At 38.9% G+C, this 13,368-nt stretch overlaps 1 protein-coding gene across 4 annotated transcripts in view; it reads left to right on the plus strand.

The window, feature by feature from the left end:
- NR6A1 (nuclear receptor subfamily 6 group A member 1) overlaps positions 1–13,368 on the plus strand; it is a 204,239-nt gene that overhangs the window by 21,500 nt on the left and 169,371 nt on the right. For all 4 annotated transcript variants that reach the window (XM_030858700.3, XM_030858701.3, XM_060300448.2 and 1 more), the window contains exon 2: positions 7,167–7,208. In XM_030858700.3, coding sequence (XP_030714560.1) covers positions 7,167–7,208 — 42 coding nt within the window. The remainder of the gene's footprint in view (positions 1–7,166; positions 7,209–13,368) is intronic.

Below are 13,368 nucleotides of genomic sequence, written 5' to 3' on the forward strand. Positions count from 1 at the left end.
TTTGAAATTTCTTTAACCTCCAAGCTGAATGGAGAATTATCAACAATCTCTTTTGTTACTACAGAGATCCAGGAATTGTAAATGAAAAATGTCAGAGGCTCATCAGTACATGCAGTTTTCTGAGAAATGCCTGTACTATATTTCCATAGAAACACTAATGACCTCTGACTCATCAAACCGAATTGCCTTCCTAAACTGTTTTCACCTTCTGATTCTCTAGCCACAGCCTTGAAGCTTTGTACTGCTTTTATTTTTTAAAATATCTTAAAATTGAAATGTCATAATCTTGAGCTGGTTTTTCTGCCTTCAGTATGGTTTCAAGGCTGCCGTTACAAAGCTAGAAGGCTGAAAAACTGTATGAAAGGTGATGTAGGTTGATCAGATGGAACTTATTAATGTTTCCATAGAAATGTAGACACTTCTTGTAAGCAGCATTTAAGCTGAGCAAATATGTGGGCACAATAGGTTATATAATTGAGAATCCTTGGCTTCTCCTCCCCCCACTCTTTTTTTCTGCCCCTAAGACTTCATGTTAAAAAAATGACATTAGGGAAAGGGCTTTGTTTTTGTTGCAGTTTTTAAAATGTGGCCTTGACATCTGTAGGTGGAGAAAGGGAAATATGACTTGTTCTGCCAGCCAGCTTTTGCTGTGCGGACTTGTGCTGTCTCTGTATTCAAAAGCATTTTCTGTTATTCCTGAAGTATAGTTTATCAGGTTGCCTGTGAGAAACAAAAGCTAATGGCACAAGTGGCATCCCACTCACTGGATAGAAAGGAAAGAGGCAGATGTGAATTTAATGCTCAGCCAATCTAAAGAAAAGTGTTTCTGTATTTGCTTGGGTCTGGGGCTAAATTGTAGGCTGCAGACTGGACTGTAAGGCAGGCCATGGTTTGGCTAACTAATGTTTGTTACCAAAAAAAAAAAAAAAAAGCTACATTTCTTTTCAGCCGCTACCTAAGCCATTCTTTGTACCAAAAGCAGTATAGGAGATGGAGTTGGGAGGGGCCCTGAAAAATGGGAAGAGTTCCTAGAATTTCAGGAGCTGTGGATGGTTTGCCATGTGTATCTTGTCTACCCTCTCAGAGCGCTTTCCTCCCATCCCTTTAACCCTTATGCTTATAGTTACCTGGTTGAAATTTTAGAACCACTATATTGAAGTTAGTCAGAGTTGGGCTGGTATTGACACACTTCCTAGGTGTATCCATGTATTTCCTTTACTCAGTGACTGTTGCCTATAGAATAAAAGCCAAAAACTCCCCGTGTATGGCAGTTAAAACCCTTTATGATATGGCCCTGGCTGGGACTCCAGTCAAATCACATTACCAGGTAACACTGTTCACTTTCTCTGTTCATGCCTTTTACATGTGGCTTCCTCTGCATATGTTTCTCAAATAGCCCTGTTTGTCTGGTGAATGCTTATCCCTTGCACATGCCCCTGGCCCCATGGTTGCTGCTGTGTTCTCACTAATATTGATAGCGGCTCTTAAGCGCTTTTCACTGCCCTAAGTGTATCATTTCATTGAATCCTCACAACAGTCTACAGATGAGGAAATTGGCTCAGATAGGTGAAGTCACTTCCTAAGTTAACACAGTAGTAAGTGATGGTGCCAGGACTCAAACCTATTCTGATAGCAAAATATATGCTCTTACTACTCTGCAGTGCTTCCCAGTTTCACCTTGTCCATCTGTCCCAATCTGTCCATCATTCACTCCCTACCATTAATTTTTTTAATGTTATTATCTATTTCACTATCTTTTTTTTTTTTGGCCGCACCACACGGCATGTGGGATCTTAGTTCCCTAACCAGGTATTGAACCTGTGCCCCCTGCAGTGGAAGTGTGGAGTCCTAACCACTGGACCACCAGGGAAGTTCCTTCGCTATCTTTATTTCATTTGGCTTTAATCTTTTCTTATTGTAGTAAAATACATATAACATAAAATTCACCATTTTAACCATTTTAAGTGTACAGTTCAGTGGCATTAAGTACATTCATATTGTTGTACTCTGTAGTTAATTTTTATTCTGTACCCCTCTGGACTATTCATTCTCTGACAGTAGGGTCATTCTTACTGATACCTGTATCTTCCAGGCCTAGGAGCTGCTACAGTGTGGGCAGGTACTTAATAACATTTGAGGAAGTAAGTGACTATATTTGCTAGGCTGATGGAATTACTTTCTGATAACAACCGATAAACTTATGAATTGGTTAGTAAATAACACTAGCATAAGCATTTCCATATTTCATTTACTTTAAAGCTGCAACAGAGTCCAAAAGGTGGCATAATACATTTAGAAGAGGGAGGACTTTTTTTCTAGTCTTATGTTTTCCATTATAATAGCCACTGGCCTTATGTGGCTACTTTAATTAATCAAAATTAAATTAAGTTAAAAATTCAGTTGCTCAGTCACACTAGTCACATCCTAAGTGCTTAATAGCCACATGTGGCTAGTGGCTATCATTTTGGATAATGAAGAGAGAGAACATTTCCATCATTGTAGGAATTTCAATTGGACATTGTTGGTCTAGACTTCGAAGGCAGAGAATACTGAAACAGTTATTTTCTCTTAGAACTTGATATTTTGGCAAGAACTTCATTGTGGTATCATGTGGTTTAGTACCATTGCTTTTTGGAGAAAGAAGTAGTTCCTCAACATTTACTGAGCATCCTTTCCTGGGATCCTGGGATGTGCCTCAGCCTTGAGGCTGGAGATAGTTAGGGCTGAGACCAGATCTGACTGAAAGAAGGACACAGAGTTTCATTGGGAACCTAATCATGATCAGAGGCACAAAGCAGATGGGAAACTGACACAGATGACCAGAGCTGTTGGTCCAGAAAGTACCAGTGAATGACTATTTTGTATCAGTACAAATCCTGGGTAAAGATTTTTAGCTTTTTTCTTAGGGAGTATGGAAAACAAAATTCTCTAAAACCTGAATTCACGGTCAGTAGCCCTGATGGTGATTTGGTGAGAGAAGCAGAGGGAATTGGGATCACAGAGTAGGGAACCTAATAAGGCAGAATAGTTTCAAAATCCTTCTAGATCCCTGACTTCCTTCTGGAAGCTCTGCTTCACTTCATATCTCACATTTTAAAGTACATGAAACTTGAATTGCAGTTGACTAGGTAAAATAATGTTATATATCATATTTAATTAAAACATTTAAACTAATGTTAATATGTGATTTCTGTTTTGGGGAAAGATGAGATGTTTGATTAAAATTATAGAATTTTGCCTTTTAAGGGCCTCACCTTAATTTTGCCTTGTGGGCTTCAAAGTAGATTGGCAGAATCCTGACCAGGATCCAAGTCTCTGTTGCACCATGCTGCCTTCCTACAGTCAAATTGAATGAAATTAAAACATTCCTAGAGTAACATTTAACTTGCTTTTGTAAAAAACACATTATAGATTACAATTAGCTAGTGTTTTAGACTTGAATTTGTTAAGTGGCATTACCCATAAGCTTTTATTTGTTCATATTTGGAAAAAAATTGGATACTCAAAGTTTATTTAAGATCCTATTGTGGTAAATATATAACTTTATAGCCAAAAATAGTAAATAAAGAAAAAAATCAGTATTTTCAAAATCTTTTACTGTAGCCAATCACAGATTAAGGAGTCACTGATCTTTTTGTTTTTGCCAAATTCTTTCCTATTGGAGAAAAGCTTGTCAACTGGATCTTCCTTTGTATTAAGGAAAATTCCTAGACTGAGAGCCATTTATTGACTCTTGCCATAAAGTAGGTTATTTATATATATTCACCAAATCTCACAACAGTTGAACAAGATGGTTATTTTTATCCCCATTTCAGGAAGTAGCTATAGGGTAGTTAATTAAACAAAAATAGTGGCAGATATGGGATTTGAATCCAACTCTAACTCAGACCCATGTCCTTTTCACTATGCATCTGCCTTTTAAGTTAAACCGTGGTAACAGAATATATATAAGCTTTGCACTAAATTTCAGATTGCTTATGAGCATGCTGATTTAGTGGTATATCTATCATTTTAGGAACCAATCTGTGTCTCTTGTCTCTCCCTTTTTAAAGCAATTTAAGTCACCAGCCAAAGACTCTGGATTTCTCAGAACATTTCCTAATCTGTTTAATGTGTTGTATTTTGTGAGGCAGAAGGTTTTGGGGTTATATTTGTGTATTTATGTGCCTTAGGAGTCTGCTTTTTACTGAACAATTCTGATATCTTTGCCTCTGTGTTGAATTGAATTGAACACACATTGGGGTTATTTCTAGCAGTGGTTTGGATTCTTCTAGCTAGGAATCATTTTGCTAGCTGGATCTGGTTGCTGAGAATCTGGGTGAGACTGTTTGAGAACGGTAGCCAGATCTAGCCATTCCATTGACTTGTCAGGAGGTAGGATTAACATTGTTCTCCATATCTCCTCAAGCCTCCTGCATTAGTGATGATCTGTAAAGCCAGAGACAACATTATTAGCCAGTGGTCTCAGGACTGGATGGAGGGACTATAGACATAGTTACTGAATTCCATAATCAGGGATCTTTGTGACCACTGGAGGAATTCGTTTTAAGGCAAATATAAAGAGTTCTTCTTTTCTCGGGGGGGTAGCGTACTACATCTGGAATTATTGCATCAAGCAATTTATAGGCTCAAAATATTAAAAAAGTTCAAGAATCACAGCAAGTAATTAAACTACATTAGTGATGTTAGGGGGTTCCATTCCAGGTCTTTGAGGATGGTGTCATGAATGAGTCAATAGTTAACCCTCCTATAATCTCCTCTTTGGTACCACAGATACAGCACTAGATTGGATGGACCCTTGGGGTTAGTTGGTTAGTAATAGCTCACATATGTTGAGCTTTGACTTTGTCAAGTACTGTGTAAAGTCTTTACATGCACTATCTCATTTAATCCTTTTAACAGACCTATAAGGTAAGTGCTGTTGTTAATCCCAGTTTATAGCAGGGTTAGGGTCAATCCTACTTGGGTCATATCAACTGAAAGTGTAAAAGGGATAAGTCTCCAAAGTAAAATCAGAATGCCATTAACCAGAAGGGGGGAGTGGTTGCTAGGCAGATAAAAGCAATAGATGTCCACTTTAACTATTTTTCATAGTATTTCTTTTTTTTTAGTCACCCTGTCTTTATTTGTGTTTGATCTAGTTACTTTGAGTTCCGAATGTTGTTTTCAGAAAATGTGTTAGGCTTTGTCTTTTCTTGAGACTTCTAGTACAGCTTTTTCATTTAATGTCCAGAATCTGAGGTCCAGAATAGGGAGTGACTTGCCTAAAGTCATATGACTAAACTAAAAGTGGCTTGAACTATAACTTGCCCATTATACTATTCTGCCTTCCCATGTTTTTTGTCCTATTTTTGAGTCAATTTATGTTAAGTGAGTGCTTATTCTCAGTTTCATTTCTGGCAGGATGTTCAGTATTGGACCCATGTGTAATGAGTGATTTCCTCATTGCCTGGCATCTCTCCACAGCTTTTCTGATCCCCATGTGTTTAGGTAGAGACGGTTTAAAGTTGCTCTGAGGTGAGCCTTTTTAGGCATCTCATCCACTTTAGCAGCTTCCAAACTCTGGTTTTCCAGATCAGATTTCCTCATTCAGACATTCCACACACTTTTCAGGCTAGACTTAGATTTTCTGATCCTGTGACTTCCTTCCCCTAGACTGTGATCTAGAGGAGGGTTGTGTTTTCTGTTTAGTTCATCCTGCATTTGAGCACCTTACGTAATGTATCGGCAACTGTTTCGGGCGTAGAAGCAGCTCTGCAGATGAATATGGCACTGTCCCTACCCTTGAAGAGCTCACTGTCGAGTGGAAGAGGCAGTTATTTAAGTTGTGAATGCAGGAGAGGCCTCTTCTGTTTTCCACGTTTCATGGTTGTTATATTTGAGCTGGGTCTTGAAGGATGATGAATAGTTCTTTACCAAGAAGGACTGTGGCTTGTTTGGTGAATGCCCAGGAGTGCAAGGACTTTAAAAGTGGTGTTTAAACAGTCTACTTGCTGTTTGAATCCTTCTTCTCCACATGACGCTCAGTTGCTCTTTTGGCTTCTGATTGCCTGGCTCTGATGACAGAAAATGTTCTTATATTCCTCTAGTCCTAGTTTTGCTCCATTGTTTTTGAATTTACCATTGAGATACTACAGTTGATATTTATTGAACATCTGCTTTGTACTAGGCTTGTGAGACATAATGGGGTTACAGCTGTGAACAAGACAGGCCAGGTCCCTTCCCCTGGGGTGGTGGAACACTGTTAGTGGAACAGTCTAATAGTGGCATGAGACATTGAGCCAATAATTCCTTGCTGATGAGTGCACAAAACATTATAGATAATTATAACAGGGGGCTTTGACCTTGTGTATGAGACAAGGATAAGGGAGGCAAGAAAAAGCTTTTCTGAGAATGAGTAGAAGGCAAACTGGAGAGAGTAAGCAGTCATTCCAGGAAAATAGAACTTTCATCACCTGTGTATATAGAACACCTACTGGGTGTTTGCCACTCACTGTGCTTGATTTTTCTCTTCAGTGTGATAGTTACACACCAATCAGAAAGATGTAGCTCAGATTGTTTGGGCCTGAAATGTGCTTTGAGAGGTATTTATTCCGACTTGAATAGCATATTTATTAATGGAAGAATTGCTCCCATTTGTGTGTATAAGTAAAATTCTTAAGCAACTGTGAAAATTTTAAGTAAAATTATCCTGTTGGATATTTTATAAGTTCATATTTTGTATATTTTGCTTCCTTTTGGAAAATAATTCATTGATAACATAGTAGAACATGACGAGTATTAAGTACATTGTAATTTTATTACGAACTTTTTATAGCTAACTTTGGCATTGCTTACTCATAATTACTTGTGCTGTTGTTTATTGAGCTCCTCTGTGCCAGGGACTGTGCTAAATAAGCATTTAATATCAGTGTCTCACTTAATCCTCATTACTATCCATGATAGGTGCTGTTACTATCTCCATTTTTTTATATAAAGATGATGAAATGGAGGCTCAAAGAAGGATGTACAGTAGCTAAATGTTATAGAGCTAGGATTCAAATCCAGATTTGACATCTGAGTCTGGATTTTTTTTCCCGCTATATGATACTTGATTTTTCATATTTGGAGGCACCTTGGAGTAATTCATGAATTGTAATCTTTTTTTCCTGTTGTTTTCTCTTTAGGTTTTTGTCAGGACGAACTGGCAGAGCTTGACCCAAGCACTAGTAAGTTCTGAATGTTCCCCAGTGTTCATGTGTAAGAAAAGTGTATGTGTGTGTACTTTGAAATGTATAACTTAAGATGACATTTATAGACCTATTGACAGATTTTTTTTTTTTTTTTGCGGTACGCGGGCCTCTCACTGTCGTGGCCTCTCCCGTTGCGGAGCACAGGCTCCGGACGCGCAGGCCCAGGGGCCATGGCTCACGGGTACAGCCGTTCCGCGGCACGTGGGATCCTCCCGGACCGGGGCACGAACCCGTGTCCCCCGCATCGGCAGGCGGACTCTCAACCACTGCGCCACCAGGGAAGCCCTATTTACAGATTTTATTTCACTTTAATTTATGATTATGGGGAGGGCATTCTCTCTTTTCTAGTTATGTTTTCTTTTTCTTCTCCTAATGTTATTTGGTGGCCAGAGTCTAGCCGTTTAATAGAAAATTCTTTGCTGAAAATTTCTGTTTAATACTAGTTTCTTGTTCTCCATCATCCATGAAACCACCACCAACAAAAATTGTGCTTTCACTTATGCATACATACAACCATATACCCACAACCACTTTTTAAAATGTTGACATCATTTTGATATAATTTATTTCAAAGAAGGATTATGTAAAGGTTTAGATATTTATAGTTGATAACCTTCATACCACAGTTTAATTTCTAAAGCATCTTCAACTACATTCTTAAGTTTAAGTTATGAGAATGACCATTTCAAAGTCTAATTAAATGATGCTTTTCAGGACTATATAAGTCTTGATCATAGATAATCATCTGTGTTTATAGTGCTCTCATAATGTGGCATACACCATTCCAGGATATGGAGACTATTCAGTGTATACATACCTTATTTTGCTATAATACCAAAAGGTCAAATGATACTTTAGATTGAGACTCCATGAGATGATTTAGAGTTATTTTTTCTAGTTCTTGTACTTGTTAGGGTCATGGGGCTGGTTATTGGTCACCATTCTGCTGTTGAGGTAAGCGATAAAGTTCACCTTCTCACCATCCTGACTAATATCAGCTGTGGCCATTCTCATGTTATCCTCACACACTTTAATAGTATAAACATTCATGTTTGTTCAACTAACTTATTAATTACAAGATAAAATAAGTCTCATAATGCTTATCAAACACCAGGGAAATAGATTTGTCTTTCTACAAGTCATAAAGTTCAGAATCAGCTTTGTAGGTAATATAGGCTCAGTTTACCCCACCTTCCTACCTGACATCCCATTACCTGTGAGTGAACACACTATTTTCACTGTCTTTCTCTTAATGAATAGCCGTCATTTAGGAGGAGGAAAAGGTAAATTCTCGAGTCATGGTCCTCTCTTAGAAGCATTTTTGAACACTAGGAAGGATATTGACATGCCCTGTGGTCTTTCAGATAGAACTACACATAAAACAAGCCAGATAATTGAGAACTCAGTTTAACATTGAATGTTCTCTGCAACAGGCCCAGTTCTAGGCTCTAGGGATACACAAATAAATAAATCTGTGTCCTGCCCTAATTTATTAATAGTCTATTGGAAAATATTTCCTTGTCTGGAATTATTTCAAAATACACTTTTTTAAACCTCTAATTTAGCACATAGTATCCAAATTTATTCTTTTTTTCTGCACTTAGTAGCAATTGAAAATACTCATGCCCATCTTCTAGGAAAGGCACTTGATATTCTTATGAAGATTATTATTGGATTATTGTTCTTTCTGGGCCAAGTAATTCTAACTCATTTAACATTTCTGCATAGACTCTCTAGCTAGATATTGTGCTTTATATACCTCTCCATTCCATGAGAATGAACAGATATTGAATCATAATTTTATATATCAGTATAGAATGGGAATTACCTAAAAAAATCATTTTTCTTTTAAAAGTCCTACTTAGCTTATGTGGCCAATATTTTCAATAGTCCCCATGTTATTTTTGTGAAGTTAGTATTTTTGGTCTTTCTCTTTGAAGAAATACATAAAGATCTGACATTATAATAATGAATGGGAAGAAACAAAAGTTTATCATCTGGTCTGAGTCAATCTTGGGGTTCAATTGAGCATGCTCAGTCCTACCAAGTCATAGCACACCTCAAGATTGAAATGGGCTGTACACATGTGTTGTGTAAAGTTGGTTATGGTTGTTGATACTACAAATTCCATGGCTTCTGATTGGGAAGGAATAACATCTGTGTTAATATTTCACAACTTCTGCACATTAGATGGAGAATAATAGGGTTTTCTTTGTGATGCATCTTTGGAATTTAGAGGCTCCAATGTCTCCCTTACCCCCCAAATTCCTGATAAGGAAGGCCTACTCATACTTGCTTATTTTGGACCAGGAAATACCATTGTTGCTGATTTCCCATTTTGCTTGGCACTGGTTGTAGACAGCAAATTTGGGACAACATGTTGGAACTGGATGAGGAAAGACTGACTTTGTAAAATTTGTATAGCCTTTTTTTTTCCCCTACATTTTTTGTGATAGACCACATGGGTAGCATGCTTAGAATATGGGCAGCTACTCACACTCTGGCTGCCTTCCTATGATTCCTGGGCTTCCTGGAGTCCAATGTTACAGCACAGGTTCAGGCTAAGTTCATTTCTACAAGAAGCATCTCTGTACCCTGCCTATTAGCATAAGGGACAAGGGCAGTCAAAGGTCAAGAGAAGTTCAAAACAGCATAACCTTTCTGTGCTTCTGTTTCCAAATAACCCCAGTCTGCCCTGCTCCCCAAGTATTTTCCTCAGCCATCGTGCTTACCGTGTAGTTGTAAAACTCAAGAGAACAAGGACTGACTTGATGTAAGGGAAGTTAGAGAATAGAAGTCATTGTTTCTTAAAACAGGAGAAATAATTGATTTATGTTTGGGGACCAATTAGGCTATAAAACAAGAACAGTAAAGGGACCTATGACTTCAGGACAGTTACTTGCTCTGATTTCTGTCCCACAGACAAGGGGCTCCCCAATAAAGGCTGTCGGCTATCTAGACTAAATTATTAATTCCTTTCATGCCTCTCAGGGCTTGTAAACAGCACATAATACAGGAAAACAATTGATACTGTTCAGTTATTGGCCAGATAGAGGGTCAAAGGGTAAATAGTTGGATTAGCAACAGCTGTTCTTCCTCCCTAGTCAGACTTTTGTCCCTTATTCTATTTCAGCAAAACCATTCCTGGGTTCTTGGCCTCTAAATAGTTTAATCCATTTCTCTTCTTGTAAAATAATCCTACAAATAATTAGAGAATAAACACTGACCGAAATTGAAAATACTCGTATTTTAATTCAGTTTCCAAATTTGAAGATGAGCATTCTTTTTGGTATGTGCTGACTATGTTGTTTCGTGTTCAAAGGATATTATTATGCCAAGGAAAAGTAACTACTTGAAGTTTAGACAGGTTAGAAGCTTTTTAGCTGTTTATACCAACTGCTTGAGGATTTTCATGCAGCTTGATTAAAAGAAAAAAATTGCCTTTGTTTAAACTGATGGTAGGATAATGCGTGTTCATTGTGGAAAACACTAAAAGAAAACTGTAAACACCCCTAATCCCACCACCTGGAAATAACCATTGTTTCTTATTTGAGAATATGTCCTTCCAGTTTGTGTCTGAGCTTATTTTTTACGTGGTTAGAAATCATATATACAATTTGTATGCTGTTTATTGCTCCCCCACTCAACATTACATTGGGAACACTGTCCCAAGTCATGAAACAGTTTTCATAAATATTTTTAATGGCAAGATAATATTTCATTGTAAGTGAATAAGTTTACCATGGTTTATTTAACCATTTACCTATTGTTGGGCATTTAGGTTGTTTGCAGTTTTTTCTACATTATAAATAGTGCCACAGTGAACATAGTTTTTTTTTTTTTTTTTTTGCGATACGCGGGCCTCTCACTGCTGTGGCCTCTCCTGTTGCGGAGCACAGGCTCCAGACGCGCAGGCTTAGCGGCCATGGCTCACGGGCCCAGCCGCTCCGCAGCATGTGGGATCTTCCCGGATCGGGGCACGAACCCGTGTCCCCTGCATCGGCAGGCGGACCCTCAACCCTGCGCCAACCAGGGAAGCCCGTGAACATAGTTTTATATAAATTTTTTGTCTGCATTTCAAGTGAGCCCTTTAGCTTTTTATATAAGCCAAAACTCTTCTGAATTAAGAGCATGGACTCTGGCTCAAGATTGCTTGAGTTCAACTTGGCTTCAGTATTTACTAGCTCTGTAATCTTGGCTAAGTTATTTAACCTCTCTGTGCCTTAGTATTCTCATCTGTTAAATGGGGACAATAAAAAAGTACTTCTACTTCACAAGGCTATTGTGGAGATTAAAGGAAGTAATACATGCATTTGGAATAATGCTTGGCAAATGGTAAACACTATTAAGTGTATGCTGTTCTAGGCTACGTAGCATAATGTTGAAATTCTCAGTCTTTCTGTACCTAACGACTGTTGTAACCACTTTATTCAATTAAACTATCCTCTGTTGCCTAATGACACAAAGATAAATCATTCCAGATGTTAGCAGGTGTAAGTTACTGCTTCAAGTAAATAGTTCCCTCAAAGGAGTGGAGCTCACGTACTGCTGGCCAAGACTGTTCTTACCATCTGGTTGACTGTTAGGGTGTTTTGGGCCCCTTCGCCCAACCAGCAGCAGGTAACCAAAATGACCATCTGCCAACCCATTTATTTAACCTCTTAGGAAACTAAAGGAGTTAACCCTCTGCTTATTTAAAATAAATACTCAGATTATGCACTTTCTCTTTGGTCAGTAGCAAGGTCTTAGAGAGAGCATGCTGAGGAAGAAATTTGTGTAATTAAAGACGTGCCATTACCATTTAATTTATTTATAAATCCTATGATACTTTCTAAAAATTATTTTTTTTGGCTGCGTTGGGTCTTTGTTGCTGCGTGTGGGCTTTCTCTAGCTGCAGCGGGTAGGGGCTACTCTTCGTTGCAGTGCACGGGCTTCTCATTGCAGTGGCTTCTCTTGTTGCAGAGCATGGACTCTAGGTGCACGGGCTTCAGTAGTTATGGCTCGCGGGCTTCAGTAGTTGTGGCTCATGGGCTCTAGAGTGCAGACTCGGTAGTTGTGGCACACAGGCTTAGTTGCTTTTCGGCATGTGGGATCTTCCCGGACCAGGGCTTGAACCCATTTCCCCGGAATTGGCAGGCGGATTCTCAACTACTGCGCCACCAGGGAAGTCCCTACCATTTTTAAAAGACTGCATACTTGGGATTCTTGCTGACTCAGACTTACACACACACACACACACACACACACACACACACACACACACACACACACACACACACACACACACACACACACACACACACACACACACACACACACACACACACACACACACACACACACACACACACGTATATATTTTCCCCTACTGAGCAAAGACCTGGATAAATGAGCATTTTAGAAGAGACTTGAAAGTTAAATTAATCTTTGCCCTCTGTTGCCATACTGATAGATGCCCACCAGGCAGAGATCCATGAGTGATGTGGGATGAACAGGCAATTTAAAAAACAGCTTCAGAATAAGACAGCCTAACATCACTAGTTTGCTCTGGCTTTGCATTCATCTGTCAAGTGTTTTGGGATCCCAAGGAGACTTTTTGTGGATCCTTCAAGCTATAAAAGAGAAATGTACATCTCAGCTAGAGTTACCCATAGGTTCATTCCAAAATTCCAACATTCTGTACCATGTCCTATGGGTCTATTCCTAGTTGTCAAACTATATGTCACAATTTTTTTTTTTTTTTTTGGTACGTGGGCCTCTCACTGTTGTGGCCTCTCCCATTGTGGAGCACAGGCTCCGGACGTGCAGGCTCAGCGGCCATGGCTCACGGGCCCAGCCGCTCCGCGGCATGTGGGATCTTCCCGGACTGGGGCACGAACCCGCGTCCCCTGCATCTGCAGGCGGACTCTCAACCACTGCGCCACCAGGGAAGCCCTATGTGTCACAATTTTTAATCTCAGAAAACAGTTTATATAAACCCAAGTGTGGTCTGCAGATAATGAACTTAAGGTTGAGTGTTAGAGATCAAAGAAAATTAACATTTATTGAGTATTCCTTATGTGCTAGGTACTTTGAACATATTCAGTGGGAGTGAGAAGGGTTGGTTATAGCGTATAAAATATCTAAACTTAAGTTT

This window comes from Globicephala melas, chromosome 6, assembly GCF_963455315.2.
Source record: "Globicephala melas chromosome 6, mGloMel1.2, whole genome shotgun sequence".
NCBI lineage: Eukaryota > Metazoa > Chordata > Mammalia > Artiodactyla > Delphinidae > Globicephala > Globicephala melas.